At 40.5% G+C, this 20,684-nt stretch overlaps 1 protein-coding gene across 2 annotated transcripts in view; it reads right to left on the minus strand.

The window, feature by feature from the left end:
• The window catches only part of CEP78 (centrosomal protein 78), a 37,704-nt gene extending 17,320 nt beyond the window's left edge, over positions 1 to 20,384 (minus strand). For both annotated transcript variants that reach the window (XM_066367947.1, XM_066367946.1), the window contains exons 1-9: positions 19,838 to 20,384; positions 16,252 to 16,424; positions 16,086 to 16,158; positions 14,991 to 15,094; positions 13,084 to 13,258; positions 9,661 to 9,774; positions 7,922 to 7,986; positions 7,520 to 7,631; positions 800 to 935 (exon numbers count right to left, since the gene is read on the minus strand). In XM_066367947.1, the coding sequence (XP_066224044.1) occupies positions 800 to 935; positions 7,520 to 7,631; positions 7,922 to 7,986; positions 9,661 to 9,774; positions 13,084 to 13,258; positions 14,991 to 15,094; positions 16,086 to 16,158; positions 16,252 to 16,424; positions 19,838 to 20,090 (1,205 nt within the window). In that variant the 5' untranslated portion in view covers positions 20,091 to 20,384. The remainder of the gene's footprint in view (positions 1 to 799; positions 936 to 7,519; positions 7,632 to 7,921; positions 7,987 to 9,660; positions 9,775 to 13,083; positions 13,259 to 14,990; positions 15,095 to 16,085; positions 16,159 to 16,251; positions 16,425 to 19,837) is intronic.
• Positions 20,385 to 20,684: the final 300 nt, after the last annotated feature.

Below are 20,684 nucleotides of genomic sequence, written 5' to 3' on the forward strand. Positions count from 1 at the left end.
CCACTTAAATGAGTTATGGCAGTAAACTGAGTTAGATTAATTCTAATCCATACTTCTTACCCATTCTGCACTAAGCTATTTCCCAAACTTACAATGTCCTTTTTCTCATTCCTACATTTCTAAATCCCTTCCTCTATGGTATAGGGCGTGGCTCAGCAATACTAGTCTTTTTTTTTTTCCTTTACAGAGACAGAGAGAGAGAGAGTCAGAGAGAGGGATAGACAGAGACAGACAGACAGGAACAGAGAGATGAGAAGCACCAATCATTAGTTTTTCATTGCACATTGCAACACCTTAGTTGTTCATTGATTGCTTTCTCATATGTGCCTTGACCGCGGGCCTTCAGCAGACCGAGTAACCCCTTGCTTGAGCCAGCGACCTTGGGCTCAAGCTGGTGAGCTTTTGCTCAAACCAGATGAGCCCGCGCTCAAGCTGGCGACCACGGAGTCTCGAACCTGGGTCTTCCGCATCCCAGTCTGACGCTCTATCCACTGCGCAACTGCCTGGTCAGGCAGCAATACTAGCCTTTAATGAAACCTTTCTCACTTGCACAATTAGAGATCATTTTAGTCTCTTCTTGAATCTCACTGAGTTATATCTGTTGTGACATTCAAAAAATAACTTTAAACTCCCAATTATAATTACCTTTAGTTTTTCTTCCTTATAAGTATTCTAGGCAGAAACCATTATGTGAGTTATCTTTATCCTCTGTAGAAACAGCCAGAGACCCTTCATGTAACAGAAGGTCCAAAATAAAAAATGCTGAGTGACAAGAGAGGGAATAAAAAAAACATTCTACCTGTTCCTTTTTGCACGTTCTGCAGTGCGCCATGGTAGGAAACCAGACACACCAGGTGGTAGAGGTTCAGGAGCATAACACTGTTTACCAAAGCAGTGTTTTCTTCCATTATTTACAGGTTTCTTTGTAGCCAATCCTATGTTTGAGAAAGCATTAGAAAAAAGAGTCAAGATGCACTCAAGGTCTACAGAGTAATTATCACATGTGCACACTTTTGTTTAGTAAGAGGAGGGGAGGCAGAGACAGACTCCTGCATGCACTCGGACCAGGATCCCCCCTAGCAAGCCCACTAAGGGGCAATGCTCTGCCCATTTGGGGCCCTTGCTCCATTGCAACTGGATCCTTTTTTTTTTTTTTTTTTTTTTACTGAGACAGAGTCAGAGAGAGGGATAGACAGGAACAGACAGACAGGAATGGAGAGATGAGAAACATCATTAGTTTCTCGTTGTGCATTGCGACACCTTAGTTGTTCATTGATTGCTTTCTCATATGTGCCTTGACCACGGGCCTTCAGCAGACCGAGTGACCCCTTGCTCGAGCCAGCGACCTTGGGTCTAAGCTGGTGAGCTTTGCTCAAACCAGATGAGCCCGCACTCAGGCTGGCAACCTCGGGGTCTTGAACCTGGGTCCTCGGCATCCCAGTCCAACACTCTATCCTCTGTGCCACCACCTGGTCAGGCACAACTGGATCCATTTTTTTTAGCACCAGAAGCAGAGGCCATGGAACCATCCTCAGTGCCCAGGACCAACTCACTGCAATTGAGCCATGGCTTCAGGAGGAGATGAGAAGAGAGAAAAAGAGAGAGAGAGAAGTGAGAAGGGGAGGGGTGGAGAAGCAGATGGGCACTTCTCCTGTGTGCCCTGACCAGGAATCAAACCCAAAACATTACACGCTGGGCCAACACTCTACCACTGAGCCAGCTGGCCAGGGCCTCATATGCACACTTTTAAAAGAATACAGATGGGCACTTAAAAATGATGTCAAAGCCACTAAAACAGGGTCACTTTGTAAAAATGTTTTTAAATACGTCAGCAATGTTTAAATAAAAATGTTTCTATGGTAGTAATTTTGACTAAAATACATGAAATGTGCAGAATATGCAAAGTAAGAATATGCAAAGTAAATAAAAATATATCCCAAGGAATGAAAAATTATACATGATACATTTTATGTACCATGTAGAGAGAGACATTCAGCTTATTGAATCTCAGACTATCTTTCGCATTTCTGAATCTCAAGGATAGAGAAACAGATACCTCCAGGACCCCTGCCAAACAGAATCTTCTGAATTAGACCAAATTTTAACTTACGATTAATTTTTTTATGTAAAAACAATCAAAATTACAAGACTGAAAGTTGCTGGATGGTAGGTAATCAATGTAACTCTCCTAGAAGTCTGCTGATCTTCATTGCTCATTTGATTTCATGTAGAAAACTCAAAAGAAATAAAACCCATTGGATAAAAGAGTGAAATGTGGAGACCTGGCCTACATTTCAATACTAAATAGTCAAATATCTTTATATGAAATATTTGATAGCAAAAACTGGCCACATGTTAATACTTTATTTAGAACAAACCATACATTAAAATTTGCCTTTAAATATTTTCACTAATGTTACTGAAAAAATAAGGTTAAGTTTGTTAAAATGGTTATATTTGTCCTTCAAATATATTTTACTATAGAAGATCTACTTTAGCAAAATTAGGATAGCATGTAAAATAAAGTATATGTGGTAATACAGGACAAACATTTCATGTGGTGTAGCTTATTGACAATCACATGCTCTTGTGTGATTTCTCTGGGTAAATTTACATTCTCTCTTAAACTATATAGGAGCTCAGTTCATCTTATGCATAATTTCTCTCTAACAAAGAATGTTTGAATGTATGTGGTTTGTACGTACATACCTTTTCCTTTAATTTCAGAAACCAATGCAAGTGTATTTGTAATTAAAACCAAAAGAATTTATACTTATCTTGTTAGGATATAAAAAAAAATTTCTAATAAAAGTTCCTATTTTCTTTCTGTACACATCATTATAATAAGAATGTGACCCAGGCCCTGGCCAGTTGGCTCAGTGGTAGAGTGTTGGCCTGGTGTGCAGGAGTCCCGGGTTCAATTCCTGGCTAGGGCACACAGGAGAAGTGCCCATCTGCTTCTCCACCTCTTCCCCTCTCCTTCCTCTCTGTCTCTCTTCCCCTCCCACAGCCAAGGCTCCATTGGAGCAAAGTTGGCCTGGGCACTGAGGATGGCTCTATGGCCTCTGCCTCAGGCGTTAGAATGGCTCTGGTCACAACAGAGCAGCGCCCCAGATGAGCAGAGCATCGCCCCCTGGTGGGCATGCCGGGTGGATCCCAGCCGGGCGGATCCCAGCCGGGCACATGCGGGAGTCTGTCTGCCTCCCCGTTTCCAGCTTCAGAAAGATACCAAAAAAAAAAAAAAAAAAAAAAAAAAGAATGTGACCCAATTTACACAATTATTTAACCGTTAACCTCCCCTGGATCTAATTACATATACAGACACTGATTTGGCTTACTCTATGTCTCCAAATAACTGAGAAAAATATAAAAAAAAAAGCCCAAGAAATAAAATTACTCATTAATTAGCTCAATGGGCTCATAAACCTGTCACAGTTTCACTTTGTTTAGAAATAAAAATTGGTAAGCAAATCACAAGCTTTCTTTTGATTTAATAAAGACTCTTAACAACTATCATTTAATACATTATCGGCCAAACAAGTTAATTAATGGAGATTCAAAACCACACATCTTTTAATAGTAAAAAAGTAAAGTTACATTTATAAAGATATTTTTTAAAAATTACTTAATACTTAATTTTTTCCCCATTTTTACCAATTAAAAAAATTGACCAATCATTCAATGAAACCTTGTGAATGCATTAAGAAGTATAATTAGGAGGTCCTGGCTGGTTCGCTCAGTGGTATAGTACTGGCCCGGTGTGTGGATGTCCCCAGCTCAATTCCCAGTCAGGGCGCAAAGAAGCACCCATCTGCTTCTCCACTACTCCCCCTCCTGCTTCTCTTTCTCTTTCTCTCTCTTTTCCTCCCCTCCTGCAGCCATGGCTCGATTAGAGCCAGTTGGCCGGGGCACTAAGGATGGCTCCATGGCCTCCAACTCAGGCACTAAAGAGAGCTCGGATGCTGAGCAACTGAGCAATACCCCACATGGGCAGAGCATTGCCTCCTGGTTGGTTTGCTGGGTGGATCCTGGTTAGGGCGTATGTAGAAGTCTGTCTTTCTGCCTACTCCTACTCTCACTGAATAAAATGAATAAATAATTTTTTTAAAAAAGTTCTGCAAAGCTAAGGAAACCATCAACAAAATGAAAAGACAACCCACTGAATGGGAGAATATATTTACCAATGACACATCTGATAATGAGTTAATATTCAACATTTATAAAGACTCGATACAACTCAACATACATAACACACACACACCAAACACCTAAACAATCCAATTAAAAAAAGGAGAGATCCTGAACAGACACTTCTCCAGAGAGGAATAAAACAGATGGCCAACAGACATATGAAAAGATGTTCAGTGTCACTAATCACCAGAAAAATGCAAATTAAAACCACAATAAGAGATCACATCTGTGAGAATGGCTATCATCAATATATTAGAAAACAGGCCCTGGCCGGTTGGCTCAGCGGTAGAGCGTCGGCCTGGCATGCGGGGGACCCGGGTTCGATTCCCGGCCAGGGCACATAGGAGAAGCGCCCATTTGCTTGTCCACCCCCCCTCCTTCCTCTCTGTCTCTCTCTTCCTCTCCCGCAGCCAAGGCTCCATTGGAGCAAAGATGGCCCAGGCGCTGGGGATGGCTCCTTGGCCTCTGCCTCATGCGCTGGAGTGGCTCTGGTCGCGGCAGAGCGATGCCCCAGAGGGGCAGAGCATTGCCCCCTGGTGGGCAGAGCATCGCCCCTGGTGGGTGTGCCGGGTGGATCCCGGTCAGGCGCATGCGGGAGTCTGTCTGACTGTCTCTCCCCGTTTCCAGCTTCAGAAAAATACAAAAAAAAAAAAAAGTAAAAAAAAATATATATATTAGAAAACAGCAAATGTTGGTGAGAATGTGTAGAGAAGGGAACCCTTGTAGACATTGTTAGTGGGAATGCAGATTGATGTAGCCACTATGGAAAACAGTACAAAGGTTCCTCCCAGAATTAAAAATAGAACTGTCTTCTGACCAGCAATTCCGGGTATATATCTGAAGAAAGCCAAACCATTAATTTCAAAAAATATATGCACCCCTATGTTCACTGCAGAATTTTTTTTAAATTAAAAAAAATTTTTTTAGCGTTTTTTACAATAGCTAAACTACGAAAGTGACAGAAGTACCCATCAGTAGATGAGTGGATAAAAAAACAGTGGCATACACACACACACACACACACACACACACATAAATAAATAAATAAATAAATAAATAAATAATGGAATATCACTCAGCCATAAAAGAGTGAAATCTTATCATTGCAACAGCATGGATAAACCTAGAGGGTATTATAAGTCAGTCAGTCAGAAAAAGACATATGGTACGGTTTTACTTGCATGTGGAATCTAAGGAACAATATAAACAAACAAAGCAGAAACACGCATAGACACAGAGAACAGACTGATGGTTGGTTGCCAGAGGGGCGGGGTGTTGGGGAATTGAGTGAAGAGGCTGAAGGGATTAAGAAGTACAGATCTGTAGTTACAAAATACACACAGGGATGTAAAGTACAGCACAGGAAATAGAGTCAGTAATACTGTACTAACTATGTATGGTGCCACGTAGGTACTAGAAATATCTGGAGAAGCACTTTGTAAAGTATATGATTGTCTAACCACTATGCTGTATACCTGAAGCTAATACAAAATAATACTGAACGTAAACTGTAATAAAAAAATTTTAATTAAAAATTAAACCAGTAGACATGTCAACCAAAACCGTCTTTTGACTCTGCTGAGTCTAAACAAAACAGAACACTGTCCAGACCTAATCACTATTTCCCTCCCCTTCTCAAAGTAGGGAGGGGATATATATTATAAACATATAAATCAATAAACATTTCACTCAAGAAAGAAAGATTTTTCAGGTAGCATCCAAATAAAAGATTATCTGTTGGTAACTTCATGTATCTGGTATAACTAAAGTCACCAAAAACCTTTTTCTAGGAAACTGGCAGATTATACACATAAAAAAAGTTTTACTTTTTTTTATTAGACCTTATGGTTTTAGTTTCAAAATGCACATTTATTCTCTACAGAGTCAGGTTCACATTAAATTTTGTTTAACTCCACCCTGCCATTCATTATCATATACACACAAAAAAGGCTACTTGTAAGTAGATACTTGTTCTACAAATAAATTTAAGGTCTCTTCAGAAACAATACAAAAATATCAGAACTGGATTATATCATATGTACATATTCAGAGGAATGTGAAATTTATGACCTTGTTAAAGAGTTTTATAAAGAAGATTTTTTAAATTATGTTGGTCATAAAATTACAGGCTTAATTTTATTTTATTTTTAAAGATTTTATTTGTTCAGTTTAGAGAGGGAAGTGGGGGAGAGAGAGAGAAGAGGAGATGAGCAGGATGCATCAACTCCCACATGTGCCTTGACCAGGCAAGTCCAGGGTTTCGAACCGGCGACCTCAATGTTCCAGGTCGATGCCTTATCCATTGCACCACTACAGGCCAGGCTAGGTTTAATTTGAAAGTTTAGGGTTAAGTATCATTTGGAAAATTAAATATCCATTATAACAAAAAATATTTTAAATGTTTTTCCACAATGTTCCATCTCGGGTCACTAATCTTGTTTGAAGTATTCTTTTATAAGGATTATATATACTCTAAGTTTCTTTCTTTTTTTTTAAATCATTGAAAGAAACAAGGAGTTACCTCGCTTAACTTTAGGTGGGAATTTCAAAGGGAAATAGCACACTATGATAATACTTTACTTTAAAAAAAAAATCACCTCTGACAAACATTAATACTAAGCCTGACCAAGTGGTGGCACAGTGGACAGAGCATCGACCTGAGACGCTGAAGACCCAGGTTCAAAACCCGGAGGTTGTTAGCTTGAGCGCAGACTCCTCCGGCTTCAGTGCAGGCTCACCAGGCTGAGCACAGGGTCGCCGGTTTGAGTGTGGGATCATAGACATGACCCCATGGTCGCTGGCTTGAGCCCAAACATCGCTGGCTTGAAGCCCAAGGTCACTGGCTTGAGCAAGGGGTCACTGGCTCAGCCCCCCCCCCCCCCCCCGTCAAAGTACATATGAGAAAGTACAATGAACAACTAAAGTGCCGCAATGAGTTGATGCTTCTCATCTCTCTCCTGTCTCTCTCTTTCTTGCTATAAAAACCCAAAAAACAGCTAAAATTGTCATCAAACTACACCCTAAATTTCAAACGCAAAGTATTAGAATCAGCAACCGGGAAATATATTTAATATAATAAACTTTATAAACCACAAACAAGAAAATGGGTTAATTAAAAAATGAAAATATTAGTATCCCCTTAAATTCATTACCATATTTATACATCCACAAATTCTCATAATCTGTATCAGAACAATGATGGTCATCCTGATAAGCATGTAGTGGTTATTACCATAAATATCATGAGAAGAGTCTTCAATTTTAGCACACAGGAACACATAAAGGGTACAATTCTGACACATCAAAAAGCCGAGACAGAAAGGGTTACCAATTCTAATAGTAGCTTTTCCTTTCCGACCACTTCCCAGGATGATAGTTCTCTTTTTCTGTTTAGCAGTTCTGAATGGTTCCTTCATTGATGGAGAAGTTATCCACTGATACTAGAAGAGAAATAATATACACTCCATTTCAAATTAAGGCAATTTACAGGTGTTTGATCATAATCAGAAATAATTAAGATACTATAAGTTAATAAAAGCTGTGCAATTTGCATTTCTAGGACGCCAAATTAAAGATTCACACAATATTTTCAAAAACAGAAAAGCCATTTCATTTGACTAAACACAACAGAATACGGCAGAAAGGACCCTGATAATTTTATTTTATTAGAAAATGAAGAAAAACAATCAATGAAAGAGAAATTCTTCCTAGAGAATAAAACATACCATACCTCTGACTTGGCACTCCTTCCATTCTGAAGAACTTTTTTGATAACTGCTTTCATCACAGAATGATCTGAAGTAAAATTGTAATAGAGTAATTGTTTCCTAATGAATGGCTATTTACATTTAAAAACAAAAGCCAACCAATTATCGCTTTTCCCATAAAATTAAATATAAAACCCTCAGCCCTGGCCGGTTGGCTCAGTAGTAGAGCATCAGCCTGGCGTGCAGGAGTCCCGGGTTCGATTCCCGGCTGGGGCACACAGGAGAAGCACCCATCTGCTTCTCCACCCCTCCCCCTCTCCTTCCTCTCTGTCTCTCTCTTTCCCTCCCGCAGCCGAGGCTCCATTGGAGCAAAGTTGGCCCAGGCGCTGAGGATGGCTCTGTGGCCTCTGCCTCAGGTGCTAAAATGGCTCTGGTTGCAACAGAGCAATGTCCCAGATGGGCAGAGCATTGCCCCCTGGTGGGCATGCCGGGTGGATCCTGGTCAGGCTCATGCAGGAGTCTGCCTGACTGCCTCCCCGTTTCCAACCTCAGAAAAATACAAAAAACAAAAAACAAACACACACACACACACACACACACACACACACACACATATATATATATAAACCCTCATATATTCAATATATATATATATATAAAACCCTCACATGTAATTGTATACCCACCCCACCTTTGTGTATTGTAATTTCTCCCTCAAAAACCTAAGATAAAAGTATGTCACCTCACATATTGCCTCCCCCCCATCTCCAATGGCTATTATTTTGGCAGCAGCAAAGATCAAATCTGAACACTCTGGGTATCTTTCGATAGAAAGCAAAGAGTCTAGGCACTGTCCAGACACTTAGATTCCTAAAAGACAGCTAAACATCAAACCAAAGTCCTGATATTCCCTCAAATCTGCTCCTCTCCTCAGCCCCCTTCTTCTCATTAAGTGGTACCATTCAGTTGCACATAATCATCTAGAACTTGTTTCTTTATTACTATTTCCTTCATACCACACACCTAATCAATCTGCAAGTCTTGTTAGCTACATCCTCAAAACACAACCTGAATTCAACCACTTTTCATCAGCTCCAATTTTCACCCTAAGGTAAGCCATAATCAGCTCTTATTTGGACCACTCTGATACTCTTCTAACTGGTCTCCCTGTTTCGCTGCCTTATCCCTCTGTAAGTCTAGTGTCCACACCTAGTCATTATGCTGAAATACTTTCCAGATCATGCCTTTTTAAGCTCAAAACACTTCGCACATTTAGAACAATCCATGTACGGACCCTGCCCCCCAGACCTTACAGGATCAGGCCCCTGGCCAGCTCCCTGACCGCCCAGTATGCCACGTTCTCCCTCACTCAGCGCTTCGGCCAGCCTGGCCTTCTTGTTTCTCCTTCAGTCTTCCAGCCACCCTGCCACCTATGTGCCTGCGTACTCGCTGCTCTCTTGTCCTGGAATGTGCTTCTCCAGGTCTCCCATGGCTTACCCTTCTCTTCACTCAGGTCGCCCCCACTCAAGTGTCACTTCTCCAGTAAAGCTGTCCCTGACAAACACCTTACCGTAAGGTATTTTTGCACTTCTTACTACATATTTAAAATTATACTACTTATCAGTTTACTCATTTCTAACTGAATTTCTCAACTAGAATGTAGATTAGAAACATAAACACATTAGATTTTAAAAACATCAATATATAAATAATTTTTTTGTTTTGCTATTTGTTAATCAATAAAGAAGATGTGGAGACATACCAACAAGTGGATTTTTTCTTATATCCAGAATGACCAGAGTACTATTGGTTTCAAGGGCCTTTAGTAAAGTCTTCGCTCCTTCATCAGTGAGACCGCACTGCTGCAGGTCAAGTGCTATTAATGAAAGACAAAAGGTCACTTGCCAATTCTGTACAGATTTAACACATATACAACTCTCACTTATTCACGCATGGAAAATTCCCATGCAAGAATAGTCATGACAGGTTAATATTGGACACTGAAAAAAGAATTTATTTTTAAAGCATATGCACACATAATACAAAATCTAAGAAAAAACTCTTCCTGGATGTGCCATGATTATCCTGCCTTTGGTACCAATAAATCACCCAGCATATTTTACAATTAGAGTTAAAAAATAACCATATATAATCTCTGAGTGAAAAACATCAGAGGAGAATCTCAGCTCCTGATTAGCAAGGACGCTGGTGGCAGTGTAAGCCTCGTAGGCAGTTAGCTGGCTGGGCTCAGCAACTGCACTGCATTCTTTTGATCATGATCTTGAGTCCCAATTTACTCTTGAAATTAGTTAAAAGGGAAAGCAAAACAGGCAAAAATATAGTAACTGTTAGATTTAGAACAAAAATGTCTAAGAGGATGCAAATAATGACAAATTTAAAAAATGTGTGAATATATGAATGGGAAAATATTTGTTAAATAATGCTAAAAACCTATCATAAAAGAATGATAGTCAAATGGCCAACAGATATATGAAAAGATGCTCATCTTCTTTAGTTATTAGAGAAATGCAAATCAAAACTGCAATGAGAACCACCTCACACCTGTTAGATTAGCTATTATTAACAAGACAGGTAATAGCAAATGTTGGAGAGGCTGTGGAGAAAAAGGAACCCTCATCCACTGTTGGTGGGAATATAAAGTAGTACAACCATTATGGAAGAAAGTATGGTGGTTCCTCAAAAAACTGAAAATAGAATTACCTTATGACCCAGCAATCCCTCTACTGGGAATATACCCCAAAAACTCAGAAACATTGATACGTAAAGACACATGCAGCCCCATGTTCATTGCAGCATTGTTCACAGTGGCCAGGACATGGAAACAACCAAAAAGCCCTTCAATAGATGACTGGATAAAGAAGATGTGGCACATATACACTATGGAATACTCCTCAGCCATAAGAAATGATGACATCGGATCATTTACAGCAAAATGGTGGGATCTTGATAACATTATATGAAGTGAAATAAGTAAATCAGAAAAAACCAGGAACTGCATTATTCCATATGTAGGTGGGACATAAAAGTGAAACTAAGAGACATTGATAAGAGTGTGGTGGTTATGGGGGGAGGGGGGAGAGGGAGAGGGAGAGGGGGAGGGGCACAAAGAAAACTAGATAGAAGGTGACAGAGGACAATCTGACTTTGGGTGATGGGTATGCAACATAAGTGAACGACAAGATAACCTGGACTTGTTATCTTTGAATATATGTATCCTGATTTATTGATGTTGCCCATTAAAAATAAAATTATTAAAAAAAAAAAAAAGAATGATAGTCAAGAATTCTCCCTTGGTAAAAGGTCAAAGAACTGAAAAAATTATCATGAATACTAAGAGTTCTGAAGTTATACAACCTACCCATTTAAACCAGAGATCATCACAAAAGCACTGGTATAAAAGAGTACAGATAAAAGGAAACTATCATATGAGCCTTTTTAAAAGAAGTGTTATGTATACCATTATATCAAAATAACTGGAGTCTTTCAAAACCTCATGACACACACAAATAAGAAGTCATATACACGAACCTAAGGGAATATGATGTAACACTTACAAACTCTTACCACAGAAATGTGCACAAAAGACAGAATTATCCAAGTAGCCATACTGATAAAAACAGAAGTAATTCTCACTAGTAAATCAAATGAATACAAATTAAAACAGTAAAACATGACCATATAGGCAAAAGCCTTTAAAACGTGCATACCTTTTTAAGAATTTAAACTCTTTTTCTAAGAATTTAACTGGCCTTGGCCTGTTGGCTCAGTGGTAATGAATCCGCCTGATGTCTGGAAATCCTGGGTTTGATTTCTGGTCAGGGCACACAGGAGAAGCAACCATCTGCTTCTTCACCTCCTACCGCCACAGCCTTGGCTCGACTGATTCGGGTGAGGTGGCCCAGGGCACTACTAAGGATGGCTCCATGGCCTCACCTCAGGCACTAAAATAGCTCAGTTGTGGAGCAACTGAGCAATGGCTCCAGATGGGCAGAGCATTGCCCAGTAGTGGGCTTGCTGGGTGGATCTCAGTCAGGATGCATGCAAGAATCTGTCTCTCTGCCTCCCCTGATCTGACTTAATCAAAAACAAAAAGTTTAACCAAAAACAATAATTAGAGACGTAGGCAAGGATGTACATCAAAGTACTGTCTGTAACAATGAAAAACTGGAAATATATCTAGTTATGTATCTCGATATATATATATCTGGTTATACATCTAACAAGAAAGAGTAAGTGTACCATGGCATATTCATATAATGGAACTCTGAACAATCACTACAAATAATGTGATATATGTAAATTTACTAACTTGTTAAGATGTTAATATTATACAAAGTGAGCCTGACCAGGCGGTGGTGCAGTGGATCAAGTGTCGGACCGGGATGCGGAGAACCCAGGTTCGAGACCCCAAGGTTGCCATATTGAGCGCAGGCTCATCTGGTTTGAGCAAAGCTCACCAGCTTGGACCCAAGGTCGCTGGCTTGAGCAAGGGGTTACTCGGTCTGCTGTAACCCCACGGTCAAGGCACATATGAGAAAGCAATCAATGAACAACTAAAGTGCCACAACGAAAAGCTGATGATTGATGCTTCTCTTCTTTCCCCATTTCTGTCTGTCTGTCCCTACCTGACTCTCTCTCTGTCTCTGTAAAAAAAATTTAAAAAAATTATATGAAGTGAAAAGAAAATGATAAAACATGTCACACTTAGATATGTATAAACAAAGTGCCCCACTACACACCTTTTCCAACAGGAAAAAAAACAAACTGTCTAAATCTATGTAACTGCAAAGAATTGATTAAACTATTGTACATCAATATAGTGGAGTACTACCTTTTTTTACTAAGTGAAAAAAGTAGGAATATGAAGGGTAAGTATAGTGATTCCATTTTCATAATCTCTAAGTGTACAAATATATTTATAAAAAAAAAGACTGAAAGCACATACACCAAAATGGACAGTGATTATGTCTGGGTAGTATTAAAATTATGGGCAATTTTTTCTTCTTACTCTGTATTTTCTATAAAGAATATATGCAACTCTTAGATTTAAAAACACAAAAAAACTTTTAGGAAAAAGAGGCTTTAAAAAATGATATTGTACCAAAAGCTAAGCATGTTTACTATTAGAAAATACAATATATATATCTTCAATTTTAGAATTTACCTCTAAGCCATAAATCCTCACTAAGGGATTCTGCAAAAGCACTTGCACCGAAGTCACCAATAAGCGTGTTGCAATTCAGAGTGACGCGCCTCAAGCCGGCCATACAGTCAAGATCAGGTCTCCTATAACGAAGACTCTCAGCCCAGGTTTCCTCATATCTTCTCATGGTCTGATACTTCAAAGGTTAATAAGATGAAATTAAGTCGCCTGACTAAGGGAACAGGGTATGCATACTGCGTTTGGCTTACCATGTTTGAGATTTACACACCTACCAAGTATATAAACCAGGAGAGTCAACTGAAGAAATTAAAAAGTTTAAATTAAAGAACTCATGACCCAGACTAGTCTGCCAGTGACTAGTCAGATTTCAGCCACTGCATGACCTGTTGCTGATTAGTTATGTAAACTCTGACAACTCAGTTACCTTCTAGGAATTTTATTTTCATTATTTGTAAAGTCAGGAAATTGATTCTAAACTCTTCCCTTGCTAAGGCTCTAAATTCTATCATTCTGTGCTTCAGAGGTTTCTGAATGCTTGATTGGGCATCTCACATTTTTAAAAGATATATCTTACTTATTAATAAATTATATATATGAAATTCTATGCATGTATTTTATATATAGTATATGCTGCACATATTTTTAAATGATACAAAAATAAATATAGAAATTCTAATATCTTCTTCTTCTAACCCAAGGGATCTCACAGACTACTTAGGGTATGCACACCAACTTTAGAGGCCCTGAATATGCAAAGCCAGTTTGACATGCCTTATAAAATTGATGGTTTCATTTTTAACCACAGGTATTGTCTGAAAGACATATTCGTTCTTTCTATTCATAAAATAAATTTTGGCAACAAAAAAACTGACGTTAAAAAATCTTATTACATTCTTGAACAGTAAGACTCAAAGTTTCTAGGACACTATAAAAGGGAAAATAATTTGTGTCCTTTTTCTATTAACAATAACTTACTAAAGCAAGAGTGGAAATAACAGCAAGCACTTACACAGTGCTTCTATGTGGCAGACACTACTTTACACAAAATTAGTTCATTTTATCCACGTAATGAGGCACAGAGGTTAAGTAATTTGCCCATGGTCAAGAGCTATGGAAACGGGAGAAGTGGAATTTTAACCTAGGCCATTTGGTTTCAGAATCTTTGCTCTTGACTGTTTTCTATACCAGGGGTTAATGGACTTGCTTGGTACAGGCCCAAATGTAAAATTTTCAGCTTTGTGGGCCATACCTTTTCTGATGCAACTACTCAACTTGAATGGTATGGGGTCAAAGTGCCATAGTTACTAATATACTAACAAATGTTTGTGACTGTATTCCAAAAAAACCCTTTATTTACAAAAACAGGTGACAGGCTAAATTTGGCTCACCAGCTATAATCTACCTATTCCTCACCTGTACCATCAAACTATTAAACAAGGCTTTATGCTCAATTAATAAATAATTTTAGCTTAAAAATAAAGTAGTTATAATGACTGTAAAGTTGTTAAAGCATTCTTATTAAAAGTATATTTATAAAATGCTATGGTTGTGATTTTTATTAGTTTATAAATTACAGTAGTTAATAAATATTTGATTTATTTAAGTTATTTGAAGGCTGTAATGGCAAACTTTCTTCATAGTATCATAATAAATGTTTCCAATTACTAAAATACATGAAAGCATTGTTTATAATGTTTTTACATTAAACCTCTGATTTCTACAATTAAGAGAACTATTTTTACTAAATGATAGAACCCCAAACTGAAAACTGGTCATATTCTTTCAACAGACCTAAAATTGCAATTATCACATGTATCAAAAGACAAAAATAACCACCATATTGTATCAAAATAGTAAGGGGCTGCAATCACAGAATAGTTTCCATGCACGTTTAAACATAAAATCACCTTTAAGATCTTGGCCATGTGATCTGCTCCCTGCCATGTCAGATTACACCCCGTGAAGTCTACTGTCTTAAGAGTGATAGAGTTCTTTATACCTTGACAAACAACTAAAAGAAAAAAGAAAAAACCGCATATACAATAAGATAAAGGGCCTATACAATCTGGTCAATCTTGATTTACTCTACTTTTCTTGAGACTGTTGGAGGTTTATAGCTTCACTCTAAAAATCATTATCTACGATCTTCGCAGACAATGGATATGGATTGGTGCACTCTAAAATATGCAGTAACAAAGCGTTATCCAACTTAGAGCAAGAATTTAATTCTATTTAGATGACAAAACTGAACTCTGAATATTGCAAACTTTATTCTTGACCTTTGGTAAAGTATTATGACCTTTTGAAACACAGGAAAAATTAAAAAGCCTAAGGAAGAGTCTTTCTGTTTTCATTTCTTATAACCTCATCTCAATTATCAATCAAGAATTTAAATGTCAACTATAAACCCAGGATATTTTTAGGGACTATACAATATATTAGGGCAATATAAGATAGAGGACCCCAAACTGTACCTTCATTTGAAATGCAGGTTTCCTTACTCCTCCAGACTATTCTTGAGGACTCCAATCAACAGTCACCTTCTCTATGATTACTTCCATAATATGACCTCACCAGCATCAAGTTGGCTGACCTTTTATATACTCTCAGAGTACTTTGAATATATTTCCTACTTTAACACATACCACAATAAATTATAATTATGATTGCATACAGGTGTTTTAACTCTTTACAGATAATGCTGATTTTTTTCTCTTTATATCTTGCTTGCTACTTCCCTTCCCATATGTGTTAAAGAACAAGAAATAGAAAATACAAAATATATCTGTGTGCCTTGTGGCTCAACACAACGTTATGTAAAATCAGAAAGTATGGCGCATGATGAGTTTTTATGGTACAATGAGACTGGATCTGTCTTGAGCAGGCACAGGAGATAATGCAGGTCGAGGCAGCACAAAGAAAAGGTCCAGAGAGGAATGAACATGACGTGTAGGGAATCATGAGACCAGTCTGACGAGAACAGACTTAAGATTGAAACTCACTTTCTAAACCTCCATCTCCGATTGGACAATTTGCAAGAGACAGGTGCACCAAAGTAGCTGATTTATTCAATCCCTGTAATGGGAAAAAAGGTTAAAAAATTTACTGGTTTAGTTTCTCCCAAAAGCAACAATCAAATGTTCTCAGTGCATAATAGAGGAGGCTTACCTTTGTTAAAATAGTTAAATCTCTCTCTCTCAGTATTATTCCATTTAGCTCCAAGTTCTTTAGAGCATTTGATGCACTTAAACAGCATTTAAGAGCTTTACATAGCTGGAAGGTTACATCTTTGCTTCTTATCGCAGGAACTCGACTTTTGTAAATTTTATTTCTGTCAGAACCTAAAGCAAAAGTATAAAGGGAGTGATTTCAACCATACACTTTATCATCACTAAAAAGTACCTGCTCTGTGCTAAGGCAAAGAAATGACTTCTACCCTTAAAGGTCTCTTTATGGAGGGACACAGGTAAATTAAAAACTTCAACCACCTAAGATACAGAGACATAAACTATGTGAGTAAAAAAGTTTCTATGGAAGCAAAAAGTTGTAGCTAAGTGAAGGCTGCAAATAACACTGAAGTTCAATCATCTAGAAAGATGAGAATGACTTCAGAGTGGGAGTGGAAGGTGCATTAACTGCAGAAGAGCACTTGTGCAAAGACTTCCAAGCCTGACACCTGCCGGACACTGTCAGTATAAAAGGGGGCTAGCTAAAGGCCGTATAAATGGGGGAAGAGACAAAGTAAAGTAGAGAGATTGGTAGAAGCAAGCCCAGGAGACAGTATAGCTTTAATCAGAGGTGATGATTAGGGCAACCAGTGGAACAGGTGCCTCTGCAGAGTAGAAAAAAGCAACCTCCTGCTGAAGAACCAATTAAAGGAAAGGATTAGAAAAAGGTACCTACTTCAGATAGATTAGAAAAAGCACCCCTTCTGAGGGCCAACTAGCCCCATGAGGCTTGGCAGAACCCAGCTCAGATGCCATGCCTCTGTGCACAACACAATCTGCACAGCTAACATGTACTGATCCTGTGGGCATGAACCATTAAAAGCACTATTTTAAGCATATCTTTTCAGTTTAGAAGATCACTCAAGACAAGTAGGCAGATGAACTGAGAGATACTGAACTCAACAGCAGCAAAACCACTAGAAGCTTCTGCAATAGCCCAGGCAAAATGTAATTAGGCATGAAGAAGCAAATCTAGTAGGTTAAAATCTAATCTAGACTCACTGGATGCACGTAAAAAGGAAGGTTCAGTAAATGAATTCTGAAGAGAATGGTCTCTGTAATACATTCTAATACATTTTTCTTATATTCAGTGTAAAATATTACGCAGGGTTAAGTAAACTAGCCTCGACTCTAAGGTCTCTTCCAACTATAATTTCTTTTGATTTCTAAGTTATCGCTTTTGCTAAGTAGTCTTCAGAGGTACAGAGCAGTCCCTACACTTGAGTAAGATGCAGAGAACAACCTGACTTCTCTTCACCAGGGGATGAGCTGAACTGTTCTTGCAGAAAAGGTAACAGATGACATGAATCCCACAGCCTAGAAAAGGGCCAGGCACATCACAAGTGTTCAGGGTTGTGTTTTTGTTTTGTTTTTTTAATTTTTATTTTTAATGTATTGTGTTGACATGGTTTCAAGTGTCCTACCCAATAGAACACCTGCGACCCCCCTCACTGTACACCCCATGTCCCATGCAAAGGCTCTTTCCATTCCCATTTCAACCCCTTTACCCCCTCCGCCTATCTCCATCCTTCCTTTCCCTCTGGGACTTGCTACCAGCCATCTGTATCTATGTGTTATACATACATAATTTGGCTAAGTATTCATGTTTTATAAAAAAAAAATCAATAATCATTTCCTCTTCTCGCTCTTTATATCCCCCCTCTCTGCTGGCTACTTTTTCAGTTTATAAACATATTCAAGTGTCCATTTAAAAACCATTTTCAGGCCTACGATTTTTGGAATCTTCTTTGTGGGTAACCTCAGTTTCTCCCATACCTCATCTGTCCTCCCAAAGCGCCCAGATCTGGACCTTGAGCCCAGACCTGTCTAGCAGATATGTTTGGATGCCCACAGGCCTCTCTTCAAGCATCGAAGATGAAGATCCTTTCTCTAGTCCAATCCCTTCCTACAGTGCTCTGCCTCTCACAGAAAACTGCTGATTTTAACTGTCACTCAAACTTGCTGTCCTCCCTCTTCTAACTGGTCACCATCTCAGATGCATTATCTCTTTGATCTTTGTAATCCAGTCCTCCCTCTCTATAGCTTAATTTGGACCCTTAGTTTACAACCCACCCTCCTTCCAATCAACTGCCTTCCATATGGAGGCCAGAGTGAGCTTCCAAATCAAAAGGTCACGTCATCTTCAATTGTTTCCCATCACCTTCAAGATAAACAGCCAACCTTTTTTTTTTTTGTATTTTTCTGAAGCTGGAACCGGGAGAGATAGTCAGACAGACTCCCGCATGTGCCCGACCGGGATCCACCCGGCACGCCCACCAGGGGGCGACGCTCTGCCCACCAGGGGGCGACGCTCTGCCCCTCCGGGGCGTCGCTCTGCTGCGACCAGAGCCACTCTAGCGCCTGGGGCAGAGGCCAAGGAGCCATCCCTAGCGCCTGGGCCATCTTTGCTCCAGTGGAGCTTTGGCTGCGGGAGGGGAAGAGAGAGACAGAGAGGAAGGAAAGGGGGAGGGGTGGAGAAGCAGATGGGCGCTTCTCCTGTGTGCCCTGGCCGGGAATCGAACCTGGGACCTCTGCATGCCAGGCCGACGCTCTACCACTGAGCAAACCGGCCAGGGCAACAGCCAACCTTTTGACAGGACAAACAAGCTCCTCCCCTCCCATTTGGCCTTCACCAGGCTCCTAGTCTCAATTTACTTCTTTTTTAAACCCAAAGTTCTAGTGCTATACCTTAGTTGTGCCATACATTCTTACATTTCCAAAACTTTGGTGCAGCTGCTCCATCTAGGCATCTGAGTAGCTTCTACCCATTCTTAGAAAGGATAGCTCCTCCAAGAAGCCTACCCTGCACCTTCTCTTCCAGTATTTGCACTCTGCAGCTCCAGCACTCACTTCTTTCAGAGCACTGACCACTGTGCTTGCATTCACTTGCAGCCTCCTCTAATAAAAAGAAAGATGCTCTAGGGCACGAGCCTTGACTCCAGCTGTGCTGTGTGCAGACAGAGCTTATTCAATTGGCAGGATACTTTACACACATAACCTGTGAATTCTAAGAACCCAAGGAAAGAGTAGTTTTTAAGCGGTGTTTTACAAATGTTTAGTTCAAAAGTAACCTGTCCAGGTCACAGAGTGTAAACTTTAAAACTCAAACTCTGGGCTGTATTCACATGTACGATGCTACTATTAACCCCCCCCGCAATGCCCAGGCCCTCTTAAAACAAAATGAAGCAAAAAGCTGGGATGTATCCATTTCCTAATCGCTTTGTTCTATACTAGGCAAAGCCACTCAATAAACTAGGTAACATCTGCCGAATGCTTAATGATGTCCCAAACTGTGCAAAGTGCTCTACAAGCGTTAACTCGGCCAATCCTTGAGAAAAGAGACCTAGAAGCCTAAAGAGACTTGTCCGGGGTAACCAAGCTGGTAAGTCTCCTAGGCCGCATGCTCCCTCCGTGGCACAAGTTCCCTGGCACTGTGCACCGTTTCAGCGCTCAGGCGGTACCTTGCACCGTTTACAATCTCGCTTGCGGCACGAACACTCAGGCTGCGGGGCGCGGGGACTACAAACCTGTTTCGCCTACCCACGGTTGGAAGAAGCTCTTGACAGAGACCAGGGGCAGGTCTTTATTAATCTTGAGGGCGCTCAGGAGCGGCGTCCAGTCCCCCAAGCGGAGGCGGTCGGCGTTGAAGTCCAGCACGCCCTCCCGCAGGCAGGCGCGCACGGCGGGCAGCGGCACTGAGTCCTGCAGCGAGCACAGGTACTCGTAGTGCGAGAAGAAGTCGGCTGCGCTGTCGCGGCGCAGCTTCACCGAGTCGATCATGGCCAGCGGGCGGCCTCGGGGGACACCGGCGGTGCAGACAACGCCCGCTCCCGCCGCGGAGCCCCTGGTCGCCACCCGGCTCCTAGGGCGCCCACGGCACAAAGGCTGCAGCCCCGCAGCGTGCCCAGCAGCAGCAGCAGAGGCTCTGCAGGAAGGCGCAAGGCCCTGGACCCCGGATCAGCCGCCCCTCAACGCCGCGGTCCCGCGCTGCCTCCCGCTCTCCGGCGCCGGCCGTTGGCGCCCGCCGAATCGCCCTTCCCAGCGCGGGCCTGCGGTTCAAGCCCGCGGACCGGTGCCCGCGGGGGCGGTGCACGATGGCGTCAGCGCGCCCCCCGTGCGTCCGCACGCAGGCCCCGCCTCCCGAGGGGCGGTTCTTGAGGCTTAGCGGCGGGACCTTCAAGACAGGGACAGTGCAGAGCATGTTAAGTGGTTAAGGGATTTGGGATTCCCAAAAAGGGTTTACTGATTGATCCGAATGAAAGTGAGATGTGAATGTAGCAGTGCATTTAATTTTAATTTTTATTTCTACTTTAAGTTGAATTTATTGGGGTAACATTGGTTAATAAAATTATACGGGTTTTACGTGTAGTTTTC

This window comes from Saccopteryx leptura, chromosome 2 (genome assembly GCF_036850995.1).
Source record: "Saccopteryx leptura isolate mSacLep1 chromosome 2, mSacLep1_pri_phased_curated, whole genome shotgun sequence".
In the NCBI taxonomy this organism is placed as follows: Eukaryota; Metazoa; Chordata; class Mammalia; order Chiroptera; family Emballonuridae; genus Saccopteryx; species Saccopteryx leptura.